Here is a 16,269-nt window from a genome sequence, read left to right as displayed (position 1 = left end):
AGGGCTAGTAGGAGTCAAGCTCAAAAAAAAAAAAGAAACTAGTTCTTTGTGCAATTGGTCCCCCTTGCATCTCTTTGTCATGCATTCACCTGGAGACAGGGGAGAAATCTCTTGGTAAGCACATCCCCAACAGAAGGTAGTTGAAGGGGATGGCTGGACATACTCTGTGTTTTATTTCTCTACACTTTCCCAACCTTAGAGTGACCGTTAGAGAAGAGATGCTGAGTTTAGATGGACTCTTGATCTGATTGTCTGACCTTTTTGTACTCTTACTTACTATTTTCAATCTATGACCATGAGTGGTAGCACACATATTAGTGTCAGTACCTGTTTTCTTTCACTGGTGTAGGTAAAGAGATGTATTTCCAGATGCAGGGGAGCTGTAAATTATGTGTAGTTAGCAAGGTCTTTGGTCCTTGCTGCAATTTTATGTTGCATTCTTTTGTGATAGATATAAATTGTTCATATCCTTGATCATGACAGTATTTCTCTGCAGTAAGCAAATCACAATATAGAGTCCCTCTTTTCTGAGATGCTGCATGTGACTAGGTCTGGGGTGTTTCATGCTTTACATTCTGTGTAGAAGTGTGCTTCAGTGGGTAAATTAAAAATAGAGCCAGAGTTTCTGGCTCTGTGATGGTCTTATTCATGGGCTGTAATGAAAAGACCTGCCTCCTTCAGTCCTTTGTCTTGCTCCCTTCATCCATTTTTCCTTAAGCATGTCCACTGAAATAGCAGCTCTCCAGAACAGACTTAAGTGTGTTTGTGTGCATAGCCTTGCATGTTGGGCTTGAGCTCTTAGTACCCCTATTAGCTGTTTCTCATCTGATCATGCTGAGAAGCCTCAGAGACATCTGGAGTTCATCTTGCATTAGCTGGGAGTACAAAATTTTCTGGTTTCTTGTCTCCCCCACTCTTGTTCAACCAAGTTACTGTCTGTCTTGCATTAAAATGACTTTCATGTGTGAGGCCACAACAAAATTAAATGGTCTAAGTAGTATAAAGTGGAAAACCTATTCCTTTTGCTTATGTTGTCATATTTACTTTGTGAAGCTGTTGGACCCTGATCACAGTTTCTGTTGTGTGTGCTGGGATTCAAATGTGAGCACTGGGTACATCTTTTAGCACATCTGTTGGTTCTGAAACAGCTCCCTACCTGACTTGCTATATAATGAAGTTGTAGTAGTTTCTCTATTGTTCTCTCTCTTTAAATTATTTTATAGGACTAATTTTAATTATGAATGAATGGGCTGCCCTGGCCAGTTTAGAGGGTCGGTGTCACTATTTAATATTAATTACACATAGTATGCAGAACAAATACAACTTTCCAGATGTCTCTAGAGCTTCAGTGGGGTGAATTTTGTGACTGAGAAAATCAGCTGGATGATTTTCCTCTGTCATAGGACAGAGAAGTAAGGGAAAACCTGGCCCAGGGAGTGTGTGCTGGTTAAGGTGCTTTAGCTTAATCAATCTTGCTAAAGCATCTTAGCTGAGGTTTAGTCAAGGGCCCCTCAGCTAAAGAGCTTTAGCTAGATCAGTCTGGCTAAAGTTCTTTGGCTAAATGGCTCCATTTAGCCTTATACTCCAGCACTTTTTGCAAAATCTTTACCCTGCCAGAGAACCCAGAGGCCTGCCCAGATTTAGGAAATGACTGGGGACCTGTGAGTAAAGAAAAGACAGATCTAGCTGTATATGCACATGTATATGCACATGTAGCCAGTGGCTTACCTCTTATACAGTGCGTTTACCCAATAACCTGTTTAGCAGATGGAAATTCTTGATTCATCTGTCTTTTTTCCCCCAATGTGTTATTTAGCGTCTAGAAATCATATTGTAGATACATGGGAAACTTCCCTGGAAGATCTTGTTCCACTGGGAATGAAATCTCTCTCAATTTCCTTGTCTTCTAAAGAACAAGAAATACCCGTAATTACTGCACTTTGAAGTTAGCAATTATATCACTGTTGTATGGATGTGAAGCTTTTTCCTTCTGACCTCAAAGGTGGTTGTGGTTCAGACTGTTGCTTGTCTGAGAGGGAGCTCTGGCACAGTTGCTGCTGCAGTGCCAGGCTGGCAGCTCACAGGGTGGGAGGGACTCAGTGTGTGCTGCCCCAGGCAGCACAGGCTTTACACTGGGATGCAAAGGGATATTTACAGAGGAGCATAACCATCATGCTGCCTCCCTCCTTCCCTATCCCCCCTTTTCTTTTCTGCAGGTACTCAGCTCTAACAAAGTGTCACCTTAAGAGGCTGTTGGGCAGTGCTGTCCATAGCAGAGCATTTTGCTGGTAGAGAATTATGAACAGAGTCTCTTCTCACTTTACGAGCTTCCTGCTCCATGACTGACCTAACTAGAGTCTGGGACCAGTCCCTGGGGGGCTTCAGAATGGTGATGAGACCATCTTTTCCTTAGCCCATCTGGAGCTTCTGTCCCAAACACTCACTGTATTAACAGCTATCTCTGACCTAAATGGCTCTGACTTACAGCTCTGCTCTGGCATCTTAGGTGGAAAGGAGCAATTTTTGCTCCCTGTGGCTGTGAAAAGAGTGGCCTTGTGGTAGAAAGCTTGCACTCTGCCTCCAGGTGCTGTGCCTCATCACCTGTGCTGGGTTGTTTTGCATGGAATCAGTGTGTAAGCAGCATTACTGTTGGCCTGCAACAGAGGATGAGGAGGCTGAAAACACTGGGTTGCACCGGGAGAGGTGTGAGATTAGGAGGTGAATTTTGCTATCGCTTCTCATAGAACATAGCTAGGATTGGAGTCCCAGAATATGGCAACTCCTTACTAAAAGTTCCCTTTGAAAGAGTTGCCAGATGACTCTTGTGGTGGGCAGTGCTCAGAGTACTGCTGAGAGGAAGCGGATGGTTTGGAGGGTTTGTACACTACTGCAGTGGGTTTAGCAAATTCAGAAGGGGAATATTGGCAGGAGGCTCAAGCTTCCCCTCCTGCTGCTGCTGTTACCCTTGCTGCAAAGGACTCGGTCTTCATAACCCCATTGCAGAATAAAATTGTGCTCACACCAGTGATGTAGAGCTTTGAAAACAAGTTTGGGTGAGACGAAATGGAAGATTTCTAAGGCAAACCTGGCCCAGGCTGTTGTCACAGTGGTTCCAAAAAGCTTTGGGTGCTGCCAAATTCAGCCTGAGGCATAAGCACCCAGCGTAAAAGATGTAGCTGAACTCTAAGCTGTGAAAAATAATCGTTGGAAGCAGTTCTGAAACTTTCTTTAAATCAACTCCAAGTCTGCTCTGTCTCTGCCATGCTGTATTATTTACTCTTTTCTTTTTTCATTTCAGTCAAAAACTAAACCCAAGAGAGTAAAAGCAATTTACAACTGTGTAGCAGATAACCCAGATGAGCTAACATTTTCAGAGGGAGATATTATTGTAGTTGATGGTGAAGAAGATCAGGAGTGGTGGGTGAGTATTTTGCATTTTATGTCAACACACGTTGAAAGAAAGAAATGAAATCTAGAGGTTGACACTGACTTCAGAAGATCCCCTGCTGGGTTTCCAAATAAAGAGAAACGTTTCATCTCATGAAAGCCTGATTGCAGAAATTAATTTGTTGAAAAAAATCACACTTCAGAACAAACTCTTAGCTTTTCGCATTTAGAAAAAAAAAGTCTAATTAGTAGGGTACACATTTATGGGGGGCATGGTCTGTGTGATCCTGAAAATTTTTGGGGTGGTGTGAGCAATTTAAGAATCTGGTACTGTTACAGATGCTGTGTGCTGGGCCTCGGAAGAGAGCTTTGGATTGTCCTAATGCTTCAGCTGACTGAGATTGAGTCTATTTGAGCTGGGAAACCATCTCAACTATTTACAATCTGGAGTCTCATCAGCTAAAGCAAAATCTTGGGAAATTATTGTGCATGAGAACACTTGCCCTAATCTGCTAGCTAGTGAAGAACAGAGCTTCAAATTGCATCTAAATTGACAGTATGCTCTATAAACACAAATAGATTCATGTGAAACCCAGAATGGTTGAAGTTTGATACATCCCTTTACCTCACAGTGATTAAAGAAGCAATTTAACAGGAGCCAAATATGAGCTGCCAGGCGTAACAGATTGTACTGAAAGGGTGCAGCAGTGGTACTGGAGTAAGAGGTTTTATATTCAAAGAACTGGATAAAACACTTGGAAGGGAAAAAAAACCTACAGCTGAAAAGCAAATGTACTTTGGAGGACTGAATTTTCCTATTCTCCAAAATACCACCACTATGAAAAGATGTAGAGAAAGGCTTGTTGTACTACAGGCAGGAAGGTCAGGCACTATTTTGGTGATACTGAAATGTCATTTTGAGATTTAACTTGAAAAATATTTGGACTCTTTCAGATTGGTCATATTGATGGAGATCCCAGTCGGAAAGGAGCTTTCCCTGTATCATTTGTGCACTTTATTGTTGACTAAATTGCTACTGATAAATGGAGACATTTCTCATTTCCAGCGGTCACAGAAATAAGTTTTGTTCTATTTCATTTCACCTACCTATCTGCAGACACCTTGCCAGAGCACTGCCCAAGTCCTAGATACTGTAGTTTACTTTTTTATTGCCATTGTTCTGATTTTGGAACTTTTAAAACTTTTCTATGTGAAAACTTCTCATAAGCAGTTTACACTTTTAAAAAACCTCTCTTCCTGTATTTTTCAACGTGAATGAAAAGCTTTAACAATCAAAATCCACATGTCTGAATATCACATTATGAATGTTTTTATCAATCAATTCCCTGTAATTTTATTCTACCTTTTGTAACATGACAGTAGTACAGTTCAGTGTTGCTTCCCCAGTCAAAGAAATTTTGTGTGCATCTAATGGGGCAGTGAATTTATCCAATTCTCAACATCATTTGAAGTGTTGGAACCAAAACATGCGAGCTGCTGTGTAGTTCTGAATTGGACTCATTCAGCATCTTGCCATACTGGCTGTCATCCAGGATGTCAACAGTTGCAGAAGAAATTATTTTTATTGTGTGTCTTTGGCCAGGTAAAAGTGAAAAAGTATTTCAGTTTACCACGGGAGAAACTTCTTTCTTTCAGAATGGATGTAGATATTTGCTTAAAGTTATCTGAAATCTGTGTTAGTCGTTGAACTTTCTAGTTCTAATTTTGTGAGCTTGAGACTGTTTTGTTTTTCTATGCTGCACGTGTGTAGAATCTGTTTTTTGAATGTTCTTTCTGTATGTTACATCCATTTTGGTCATTTAATGTGACTACTGCTGGCTAATTAAACTATGGCAATATTAATGAGTTACGACATTAACTCAAGGATTTGAAAACTGCACTTCCTGAAATGTACTTAACTATGATGATGGATTGCAGTGCATTTCTTACACTTGTCTCATTATAGAGTTTAGACTTTGTTTTTAAAATCTTGAATTTTCCTTAATTCATCCAGCAATGTGTTCACAGGGAGAACATATTTGGTGGAACACGTAGGTAATTATCTTTGGTCAATAAGGTATCTGACACCTCACAAGTACACTACGTTATGTTCGGGTTTATAAAATTTGTGTGCCACTACCTTGCAAACAATGATAGTTTGCTAACTCACTCTGTATTTATATATACCCACATATATGGTAGCTACACTGTTGTTAAATTTGTTTTACTGATTCGTGAACAAAGGCTCGGCCATGGATAGTTCCCAGTTGGTTGATGGAATATAAAACACCAACGCAAATCTGACATCATTTTGATGTTTGTATATTGTGAAATTGTACCAGGTTTTGCTTATGCTGCAGGAAACTGAGGCATAGGATATGAAAAATCAATGTCTAGGTCACATTGGCTTTGATCACGTTTCGTGAATATTGTATCTCTAGATTTATCAAGAGAACTTTGAATTTCTGGCAAATGGTGCTTAAATTGGCCATTTCATGTTGGATACAATGGAAAACAGGCCACAACCACCACATATGCTTATCTGGAAAAAAATCACATTGCGAAGGTGCTGGAGAGCAACACTGATCTCACCTTGTATCACCTTTCCTGAACGGTACCGTGGGGTGATGCCGCTCAGGCGTGTGGGTACAGCCACGTAGATGCCTAACTTTCACTTCCTAGATGCTGTTGCTGCAGTGTAAATGGGGAACAAACTGGAATGTTTCGAGATATTTTTATTGCGAGTTGAAGCAAATTAGTCCGTATTTTCAAAGTTCCCAGTAAAATGATAGAGTAATAGTTTAGCACTACAGTTTTATTCACTTACTGATATGTTCAGTTTGCAACACTATTTTGTATGTTTCTATCCCTGATAGAGTCTAGAGAGTAAATGGGCATATTATTTTGCACAGATCTCCTAATGTACAGTATTTTTAACACAGAATCTTATAGTGTATGTAACAATTCGTAAAGTTAAAAAATGATGCAAATTTTCCTTGAGTTCTGCTAGAAGAGGAATACATGAAAATGTCACAACTTTGTTCACTGGTCACTTAGAAACTAGCAAATTTGTAGGCCACAACTTAATAGCACTAACAGTGCAGACAGGTAAAATCCTGAGGACCAATAAAGAGCAGCTGAGCAAAAGTTATCCCTTGATTTCCCATGTTTCTCAAAGTTTTCTCCTCTGGCAGAGAAAAAAGAAATTCTAGAGCCTGTAGATATCTATTTATAATAGAAAATTATGAATTTTAAGTCCAAAATTTTGGCATATTTCATGCAACTTTTCAAATCTGATTAAAATAACAACTCCAAAAACCTGTTAATAGACAGACTATTAGGTTGCTGTGTTAACTGTTTAAGAAGGAGCAAGTGACACTTAAAATGCAGCTTAGAATGCTATGAGATGTATAATATTCAATTCTGTTGGTTTTATTTTGTTTAGTTGCAGAGCAACTGTATATATTGTATAACCTAAAATCAACTCTTATTTTCAATGTCCTGGATGCAGTGATTTATAATTAGAGCATGATTAATAAATTTTACTCTTGTCAACCAGTCAAATGTCTGGAAAAATAAAATTACTTTTAAAATCTTCGTCTGCTTCTCTTCTGTTCCTTTGCATTCCTTAGGCAAGATTGTTCTTTTTAATGTGTGAAAATGATAAACACAAACAAATAGCATATGAGAAAAAAAAAGTATAACATATATCTTGTGGACTTCAGTTGAACATAGAAATTGTGTAGATGGCACACGTATGATTAGAGGTGTAAAGCACCAAATGACTCCCTTTTACATTTTGCTTTTGTTGTGTTCTATTATCTGTGTTAAGCAGAACTCAAGTCTGTATTAACAAATCGCTTCTCAGACAAAGAGATAGAAGCAAGTGTCAGTTTTATTTTACATTTCTACAGTATTGACACTAATATACAAAACATGTTTTAGAAAAAAAAATTGTGTTAAATACAAAATTCTTGTCCTGGAACCTGAAGATGGAATAATTTCTTCAAGTCATGTTTGAGGAATGACAGAGTACCGTGTGCAAGGTTGTGTGGCTCTTCTTTGCACAGCAAGTGTCTCCCAGGATCGTGTGGCTACAGCCAGTCCGTGGTATCACAAAGGCCTCTTGTACTTACACATTCACGTGCTGCCCAACAGTCAGGACTTCTCTGACATCAAAACTGAATCGAAGGCTGTAGATAACACTTTGCAAATGGCTTGTGCTTGTTCCTAAGAAACCCAAACAATGCATTAACACTTTCTGAAGAACTTCTAAACTTCTCAAAACTCATTTAAAGCAGAATGTGACCTTTATCTTTCTTTTGGCAGACATGCAAAATGGAATAGCACGAGGGACACCTGATTTTGTTTCTGTGGTCTGCAATGACATGTGGAAGCCGTTTTAAATGGGCTCTTTTGAAACAAGTCAGTTTTTGGCTGTCATCATAGCACAGCACCAGCTTTCAGAATGTCCCTTCTTGTGTTTCCCCAGTGCTGCCAGCTGAGGGTCTGTGTCATGGGAGCATCCTGACAATCAGTTCTGCTCTCAAGAAGGGATCACCTCCCTTGCTTACAAACATGACTGCATGCTCTGTTACCAAAATCGTTACCTGATCCCTCCCTGCTCTGTCCCATCTTAAAAGGTAATTGTCTTTGAAAATACAAGTGGAGGATTATCCTTAGCAGCTACCAGAGCATTCTCCAGATTGCAAATTTAGATTGCAAAGAGCTTTCTCGGTGTGTACATTCACTGGCAATATTAGGGAATGTAGGTGTTTTCTCAAAGCTGATCAAATGAAGTCTGCAGGGCTGTTCTCCCCTCCTCAGCCAGCACACGCTTCTACTTTTTTGTACTTAAGCAATCCTCCTCCTGCCAAAAAGCCTTCACAAGGGCCTCAGATTTTAGAATCTCCCTTTACAATCAAAATTCCAATACCTAAAAGAAAAACTGTAAGCACAAACTCTTACCAAACTATTGCACTGATATACCCAGAGGCTGCATTCTTCAGAGGCTGCATCTGTTGTCTTCAAAGCCAGTAAACTTTTTCCTGCTCCCAGACCATCATCATAGCAGACCATCCGTACAATTAAATAGAGAGCATGCCTGTGTAACACATCCTGAAATCACATGGCAAATAAAAGTTACTCTGGAACAGGGCAACAGCTATTTCAGTTTTCCACCTGTTTTTATTCTCTTGTACAAAAGAATACTTCTAATTTATTTACAGGAGAAAAGTATTCCTTGTTAAAATTAGGTGTGGGGTGTTTTTAATTGATAGTTTAATCAAGATTGTAAAACGTGGTGGTTTAACACAACTTCAGCTTTAATTTTTGCTCCATTTTAGAATTACATTCCTATGTGGACTATGAAGACAAGCTGAAAGATGGACTTGTTCAGCCTGGAGAAGAGCAGGCTCTTGAGGAGACCTTACAGCACCTTCCAGTACCTGAAAGGGCTACAAGAGAGGTGGAGAGGGACTTTTTCCAGGGCATGGTATAATAGGAGAAGGGGGAATGACTCTAAGCTGAAAGAGAATAGGTTTAGATTGAACTTAAGGTAAGAAATTCTTTACTGTGAAGGTGGTGAGGCACTGGCACAGGTTGCCCAGAGAAGCTGTGGATGCCTGTCCCTGCAAGTGTTCAAGGTGAGGCTGGATGGGGCTTTGAGCAGCCTAGTTTAGTGGGAGGTGTCTCTGCCCGTGGCAGAGGGTTGGAACTAAATGATCTTCAAGATCCCTTCCAACCCAAACCATTCTATGGTTCCAAGGCTACATTCCTGTACACACTATGAAAGCCCACACTGATTTCCCACCTACTCTCACTCACCCTCTGGGACAGGTGGGACACTCTACCTCTGGCACACAGGTGACTTAAAACAATTTTTTACTTTCCCAGTATTTTTCCAGACAATCCCTCATCTCAGTTCTGCAAATGTTACACAAAAGAAACTTTTCCCAGAAGAGGGTACAGACAAGGTCAGTTGCTTTGCGGGGTCGTAGCCACGTGGCTAATAGCCAGGCTGTTTGTGGCCTGAGCCACAGGGTATGTCCTGACTCTTCCACAGATCTTGTCTGGGAGACTTCTACTCTTCACCAAAGCTTCAGCGTTTCACCATAGCCCCAACACTTCTTATTTCAGCCCTTCCAAAAAGGGATTGGTTGAAGTCATGCAGTACAAAGCCTCTACAGACCTACCCTCTTCTCCAGCCATCCTACCCTCTGATCATACTCATCTGGTTTATTCCAGTCATACCATCAGCCATAGGAATTCAAGACAGCTTGTTCATGGCATCAAACGCCTTGACCCTGTCAGTAGCTGAAGGGTCTAAAGAAACCCACTTTGATACAAAAGCTGTAAAACAGACACTGAGCTGCTGTCTGCTATGAAACCCTTGAAGGAGGGCCCTCTACCACAGCTCTTAAAGGTCACCTTGCTGAAAAACATCTCCCTTCCTGATGTTCACTTGGAATTGCTCACAATTGCTCAAACCATCAACAACTATCACACCAATCTGAGGGCAGCTGGAACCCACATGGAACTTAATGGATCAACCCTCCAGTCTCTGTATGAAAGATGCCAAGATTGTTCACCAAACTCCAAGTAACTTTCAAGAGTTACTTGCCTGGAACTTGCTACAGTGCTAAAGTGCATGTGGATTATCACTAGGAGAGGGAGGATGAAATTCTTGTCAATTAATTTCCTTCCTTCCTATTTTGGAACTCTAAGAAATTTGGTGAACTAACACACTGAAGGACAAATTAAATGTCAGCAGTGACACAGATGCAAAAAGCCAGAATTTGGGACACAGAATGCAATGCAATAAAACACCAGTGCAAGCCACCTTAGTGACAGAAGGCTTTATCAGCTTGTGATTGCTTTCAGCTTGAAGACAGAAAAATGATAAATCAAAGTCTTAAAATTACCTATTTGATCTCTATCAAAGCACAAAGGAATTTAAGTAATAGTGTAACCTATGTTTTTAGTGAGAATTAAGAAGGACAGCAAAAACAGAACCCAAAGGAATTCAAAGTCTGAGTAACAGCTACTACCCTTCCTCCCAGGCATTAGAAACAAGTGCTTTATTTTTTGAAGGGACCAGAGGAAACCTTTTAGCTCTCTTCAGAGCATTCAGCTATTGAGCAATGCTATTCTCCATCCTCATACTCGAGGCTTTTATGAACAGGCATTGCTGGGTTGTTGATGGGTCACGACTTCATAAGGCCAAGTATTTATGGTATCTGGGGCTCTGAGGGCAACCAGAAGGAAACCACATGGCTGCAATACAAAGATACACAACAGGAGGGCCCCTGGGGAAGAGACCGGATTTTTATTTTTAGCTGAAAAGCTACATGAAGTGCACTAAAGGAAAACAAACTACTTGTAGGAAATGATGCAAACAAAAAGTAGGCTTAATCAATAAAGTGGAATCATGAGGCTTTAATGCTGGAGTGAACTCACACTCTTGGATCAGGAGTGCAAGGCTGAAACTTTAAAGAAGTGGGCAACTCAGGTATTCTTAAAAAAAGCTCGTTCTCTGCTTTTCCCTCTCCACAATACCACCACCAGCAACTGCAGGTTGAGGCACCTGGCCACCACAGTAACACAATTTTCCCCATAAGAGGGGACAGCAAGACAGCCACAGAGGAAGGAAAATATGCCCAAAGAGCATAAGGGCTTGCTTGCCTTTCATCTGGTGCTCTGTCTTAAAAGGAGTGGCTTTTTGTCATAAATCCAACCAGGAAAATACAGAGAGCCCTGCAGAGACATGACATGAAGCAATGCTGCTGTGAGAGTTGTTTGTTTGACTTTTGCTTAAAGCCAGAAGTGACATTTCAGTCCCACAGACCATCCATCAGAGAAATAAATGAAAGCCTTTTCAAGTCTCATCAGCAAGACAAGTTTGTGAGAAACACTTACATATTGATCAGATGTTGAAACTTTAATGCCGTATTTGGAAACTCCCATAATAAACTCCTCTTCACCTGGAACAAAAGGTAACTTTCCATCTTGCTTTAGAGGGAAACAAACAAAAGCCTTTAGTGCAGAGAGAAGAACATGAACAATGAAAATACACAACAGAAAATGTGTTTATGTGTACTTGGGTCCACTGGGTAAGCAACACCATGAACCCTGCTCAGGTCCCGCTGTGTGGGGTCTGCCTGCCACTCACCCCATCTCTTACCGGTATGTGAAATATATTCAGGGGAGACTGGACATTAGGAAGCATTTCTGTATTGAAAGGGTGACCAGACACTGGAACAGGCCTCCTAGAGAGGAGGTCAATACCCCAAGCTTGTCAGTGTTTAAGAGGCATTTGAACAATACCCTTAACAATGTGTTTACCTGTTGGTCAGCCCTGAAGTGGTCGGGGAGTTGGACTGATGATCACTGTGGGACCCTTCCAACTGCAACACTCTGTTCCATTCTGTTCTATTCTACTCTAGATATTACAGGCTTCCAGAAAGGAATTTATCATCTCAGGACAGAGTGTGACCCTGTGGTCAAATCAGATGAAAAATCATGCATGGGCCTGAGGTGACCCATGGTGATCAGTGACCTGAGGTGATCAGTGTTCTACACTGGCAGCACTTCTGTTATTTGGCTGAAAAAAGTACTCAGATTCCTGACGTGTCAAGTCACTGTATGATCAACAGCCATTCTGTGCTTGTAAAGATACACTCAGCTACCTAATGGGAACAACAAGTTACAGCTTTTAGCACAAAAATAAGTGCAAGCAGCCACATTTGGCAAGGATGACCCAAATATTATTCAGGTTCTTTGGTCACACATTCATGAGTTACTGTAAGCAGAAACTTGACATTTCCTCTATGGGAAAACTTCTACAGTGCTGAGGAAATCTGGAGGACATATTCTTTCCTAGATACTAATCCTAACAGTGCTGGAGGCAGTGTAACAACTTTCAGCTGGGATACTTGTTCAGGAAGGACTCATGAAAAAGGCCTTCACTTCTGAAGAACGACTTTTTGGGTGCATCTTCCCCAGCTACTCAACATAACAGAATTGAGTGTGATGGCTTTTGAAACTGATAGCTTAAGGCTTTTTTAAGTGTGCTACTTTATTTAAGTAGGTCTAAAATATACAAAAAAACACATCAGATCATGTGATAATATGAAACACGCCTAAGCTTAACATGTTCTGACATCACTGGTATTGTCTCTTGTAACCCACTTACCTGTGCAACATCTATGTAATTTATCAAGTCCAGTGGCCCCTCAAGACTTTTGCTCTCATTATATTTCAATTTTTCAATGGCACCAACATATTTAACTCTGAATTCTGCACATGTATCAGAATTACTATTGCTTTGTCCTGCAACAAAATAAAACAAAGACATTCTGAAGACTTCCAGAACCATAATACTATTCTAATTGGTGTTAACAGGGCTAACTTATTATATTCCCTAATTTTGCAGACTTTCATTAAACACTTATCCCCACTCTTTAATGAACTGTTTGGGCTGATTCAGAACAGCCCTTGGTAAAGCAGCAGTTTCATATGAATCCATGATACAGCACTGTTTATACCAATTCAATTTTGGAGTTAACAACCTTAAAGCAGAAAACATGGAAAACCTGGTTCTATTTTTATTTATCTATTTGTTTTAAATTAACTGTTTGGTTCAACAGTGATACACTGTGATCTACTAAGCCAGAACAAGTAAAACCAAATCTTATTTCCAGTATTTCAGTGCAGATGTAAACTTGAAAAAGCAGGAAACACAGCATCCAAAAAGCTATACCAGTACCATATTTATGCTGTTAACAGACTCAGTTTTTCTTACTCAGACACTTTACTTTGAAAACAGTGACTTAATTGTAGATGAATAATCAGTAATACTTTACAGGCCCAGGGCTCTGCATGCATTACTCACCAGGCTATCCAGCAGATTCACTATTACTGCAAATACCTATTTTAACCTTTTCCATTTGCTGCTGTTTTATACAGACACACAAAGTTAATCCTGTTCCATCCACATCTGCTCAAGCTCTGATTACATACCTGAACTTTTTGTGGAGTCTGTATCTAGACTGGCCACAGTACTAGACCTGGAAAGTCCCCCGAGACTGGAATCTACAGACTAAGAAAAAAAAAATCAGCATCATCAGACAGTTACTGAGAATGTATTAACCATTCACTTTGGGATGTCCTGCCTCAACTCTTTTTTTAAAACAAACCAGTGTTTATGTTCTAATTACTTTAGCAGCACTGTAAAATGGGGAGGAAAAAGCAATACCACCTGTCTCTTTCCTGAAGTTATCTTTCTGCCTCAGTGCAGATTAGACTGATATAAATTCAGCAGAAACCCTTGAGAATTCCACAGATATTTTGAAAGAAGGAGGAAATAAGAGAAAAAGAGAAAATTAACCTCAAGGTTATAGCCACACCTTTCTGGTACTGCATCTTAACTTGAAGAAATTAAAACTACATGTTTGTCACCACTGCTGGAAATACCACAGCAGAGCAAGGGAAGAGGAACAGCACCCTGGAAAACCCAGACTATTCAACCGATCGTGGCAAAACCTACCATACAAAATAGACACATTATTCAAAATTAATGCTTTTTAGAGATACTGAGAAACCAAGAGTACTGAAGGAAAAACTCTTTCTTGGTACGTAGCACCAGGCACCTTCTTCAAAGACAAGACTTAATAACAAACCTGTCCTCCAAACCTTACCATGTGCTGCCAGATGACCTTGTGTTTGTTTCACTGTGGAAGCAACTGAGCATTCATCTCAGGCTTTATAATGGACAGGTATTTTTAACTCTCATAACACAATCTGAGGGCCAGAAGTAAAAAGTTCTCCTTGTGGAACATGGCGTTTTATGGAAATTGCATCCTGCCACCAGTGCAAGTGAACTACTGCACGGTCAACTTGTAGCAAAAATAAGTGCTTCATACAGAGAGAATAAACCACATTGAGCTTACTTACCTTGCTTTTAGTGCTGATTTCACTGCTTTGTGAGCTGCTGCTGCTGTGTCGCTTTTTTCCTTTTCTAAACATTTTTCATAATTGGATCAAGAATGATCTTCTAGGCAGGAAAAATAAAAATTAAAGCTTGTCATATCATCGGGGAAGGAGTTCCTGGCAAACACCAGTGATTGTTTCCAAAGGGACAAAAAATGGAAACTTGTACAGGACTCTTGGAAAGGACATAGGAGTGTTCCTCTGGTGCTCTTCATGTGTGGCTGGGGCAAGTTCCTCAAGCTCACTGCTAAAACTTCACTATCCTTCTGAATCATCAAAAAATACTTCTACCTAGTTTAAAGACTGTTGCAAAGGTCAGTTTCTAATACATATATAGATTCACTTTTAGAAACAAAACAAAATTTAGTTTATTATTCCCACCTAAATGCATTAGGTGATTTTGTGACTACCATCTACAAAGCGCATCCAGCGCAATCCCTGCTCCACTGACTATGCTTCCATTTAAAACAAAACAAAAAAACCCCAAAAGCTCTACAAAACAAACAAAAACCCCAACCCCTCCTAGAAAGCACCCCAGAAACCCCCAACCCAAACATATTTCTGAAGAACTACAGTTTGGAATACTTGTAGGAGTTGCCATTACTACTTAACATATTCCTGAGAATTAAAGCAAAAGGCATATTCCATTTGCTGCCTTAGAGCTGAGCTGCTGGGCGCTCTGCAAGCATTCCAGAAGCATTTTCCCTGGATCTGGCCTACCACTCCAATTGCTTCACTGAACATTTGGCTGGTCAGTGCCAAGCAGCAGGATGGTCAGGGAGTGCTGAAACCCTCTCTCAGCTTCAGGGATGAGTATTTAATTACAAAAATTCAGACACTTCGACCAGGCAGAAGGAAGAGGGCACAGGAGGACAGTGCGGGTTGTCTCCTCTCACACACTCAGCAATAGGACAAGGGGGCATGGGCTCAAGCTCTGCCAGGGGAAATTGGAGATCAGAAAAAAATTCTTTCCAGAGAGAGTAATCAGGCATTGGAATGGGCTGCCCAGAGAGGGGGTGGATTCACCTCCCTGGAGGTTTTTAAACTGATATTGGACATGGCACTGAGTGCCATGATCTGGTAAACAGACTGGAGTTCGACCAAGGGTTGGACTTGATGATCTCGGAGATCTTTTTCAACCCAATCCATTCTATGATTCTATGATCTTGGATGCTGAGCAGGGTCAGCCCTGGTTAGTGCCGGGTGCTGTGACAGTCCCGAGGACTTGACTGTCACTGTCCAAGCTCGCTCGGCCGTGGCAAATGGACCTCAGGAGTTAAACAGTGGGGCCGGTTCTGCACACGCTGTGCCTCACCTAAAAAATCCACTGCAAAGGCTGGAAGGGCACACCCATGTGGGGAGAGCCCTTCCCAAATCTTTGTTCGTTTGCAAAGTTTGGCCATGCACATTCAAGCTCCTTCTGGTGCAGCTCCCGCCGTTCCCGGCACTGTGATCTGTCTGCCCTAGGCTGTCGTTCTCCTGTGCCCTCTGCCTTCCGCCTGCTCAAAATGTCTGAAGTTTTGTAATTCAAATATTTGGCCCTGAAGTTGAGAGATAGGATTTCAGCACTCCCTGACCATCCTACTGCTTGGCGGGCCGGGCCCTGTGCCCCGCGAGTGTGCGGGTACCGCCGAGCCCTGTGCCCCGCCGGGCCCTGCGCAGCAAGGCAAGGCTTCCCACGCGCTGTCACCGGCCGGACGAGCAGCGCTCCCTCGGCAGCTCCAGGCTCGGCACCCGCTGCCCCGATACCCGACAGAGCGCTCACCCCGCTCACCGTCCCGGCCGCTGTCCCGGCGCCGCTGCCCACGGGGGAGCGCCGGGTCCCGGTTAGCTCTCAATCCCAATCCCGATCCCGATCACGATCCCGTTCCGGGGCGCGCCGGAAGCGGAAGG

At 41.5% G+C, this 16,269-nt stretch overlaps 2 protein-coding genes across 8 annotated transcripts in view; one reads left to right on the top strand and one right to left on the bottom strand.

Annotated features, from left to right (window-relative positions):
* The window catches only part of ASAP2 (ArfGAP with SH3 domain, ankyrin repeat and PH domain 2), an 86,734-nt gene extending 79,750 nt beyond the window's left edge, over positions 1-6,984 (top strand). For all 3 annotated transcript variants that reach the window (XM_071548370.1, XM_071548369.1, XM_071548371.1), the window contains 2 exons: positions 3,299-3,421; positions 4,342-6,984. In XM_071548370.1, the coding sequence (XP_071404471.1) occupies positions 3,299-3,421; positions 4,342-4,416 (198 nt within the window). In that variant the 3' untranslated portion in view covers positions 4,417-6,984. The remainder of the gene's footprint in view (positions 1-3,298; positions 3,422-4,341) is intronic.
* A 280-nt stretch (positions 6,985-7,264) lies between these two features.
* Positions 7,265-16,239, bottom strand: ITGB1BP1 (integrin subunit beta 1 binding protein 1). 5 transcript variants are annotated; one of them, XM_071548363.1, is made up of 7 exons: positions 16,142-16,239; positions 14,341-14,440; positions 13,408-13,486; positions 12,581-12,717; positions 11,305-11,397; positions 8,356-8,505; positions 7,265-7,617 (listed from the first exon to the last, which is right to left on the bottom strand). In XM_071548363.1, the coding sequence occupies exons 2-7, from the start codon at positions 14,410-14,412 to the stop codon at positions 7,546-7,548; spliced, it is 603 nt and encodes a 200-aa protein (XP_071404464.1). In that variant the 5' UTR covers positions 14,413-14,440; positions 16,142-16,239; the 3' UTR covers positions 7,265-7,545. The 5 variants fall into 5 exon arrangements, with proteins under 5 accessions (XP_071404464.1, XP_071404466.1, XP_071404465.1 ...); XM_071548365.1 differs by having other exon boundaries at positions 14,341-14,437; XM_071548364.1 differs by having other exon boundaries at positions 16,151-16,237.
* Between the last annotated feature and the right edge of the window lie 30 nt (positions 16,240-16,269).

Source organism: Pithys albifrons, chromosome 2, assembly GCF_047495875.1.
Source record: "Pithys albifrons albifrons isolate INPA30051 chromosome 2, PitAlb_v1, whole genome shotgun sequence".
Taxonomy (NCBI): Eukaryota; Metazoa; Chordata; class Aves; order Passeriformes; family Thamnophilidae; genus Pithys; species Pithys albifrons.
The sequence above is the reverse complement of the archived record's forward strand: the minus strand, read 5'-3'. Positions and strand labels throughout refer to the sequence as shown.

What these genes read in the sequence shown, in the direction of transcription:
- ITGB1BP1 (XM_071548363.1), bottom strand. Translation starts at nt 14,412, where the DNA reads ATGTTTAGAAAAGGAAAAAAGCGACACAGCAGCAGCAGCTCACAAAGC. An exon ending in AGACTCCACAAAAAGTTCAG is followed by an intron (nt 12,718 to 13,407) that starts GTATGTAATCAG and finishes ATTTTGTTGCAG; the next exon opens with GACAAAGCAATAGTAATTCT. An exon ending in TTTCAACATCTGATCAATAT is followed by an intron (nt 8,506 to 11,304) that starts GTAAGTGTTTCT and finishes ATGTGATTTCAG; the next exon opens with GATGTGTTACACAGGCATGC.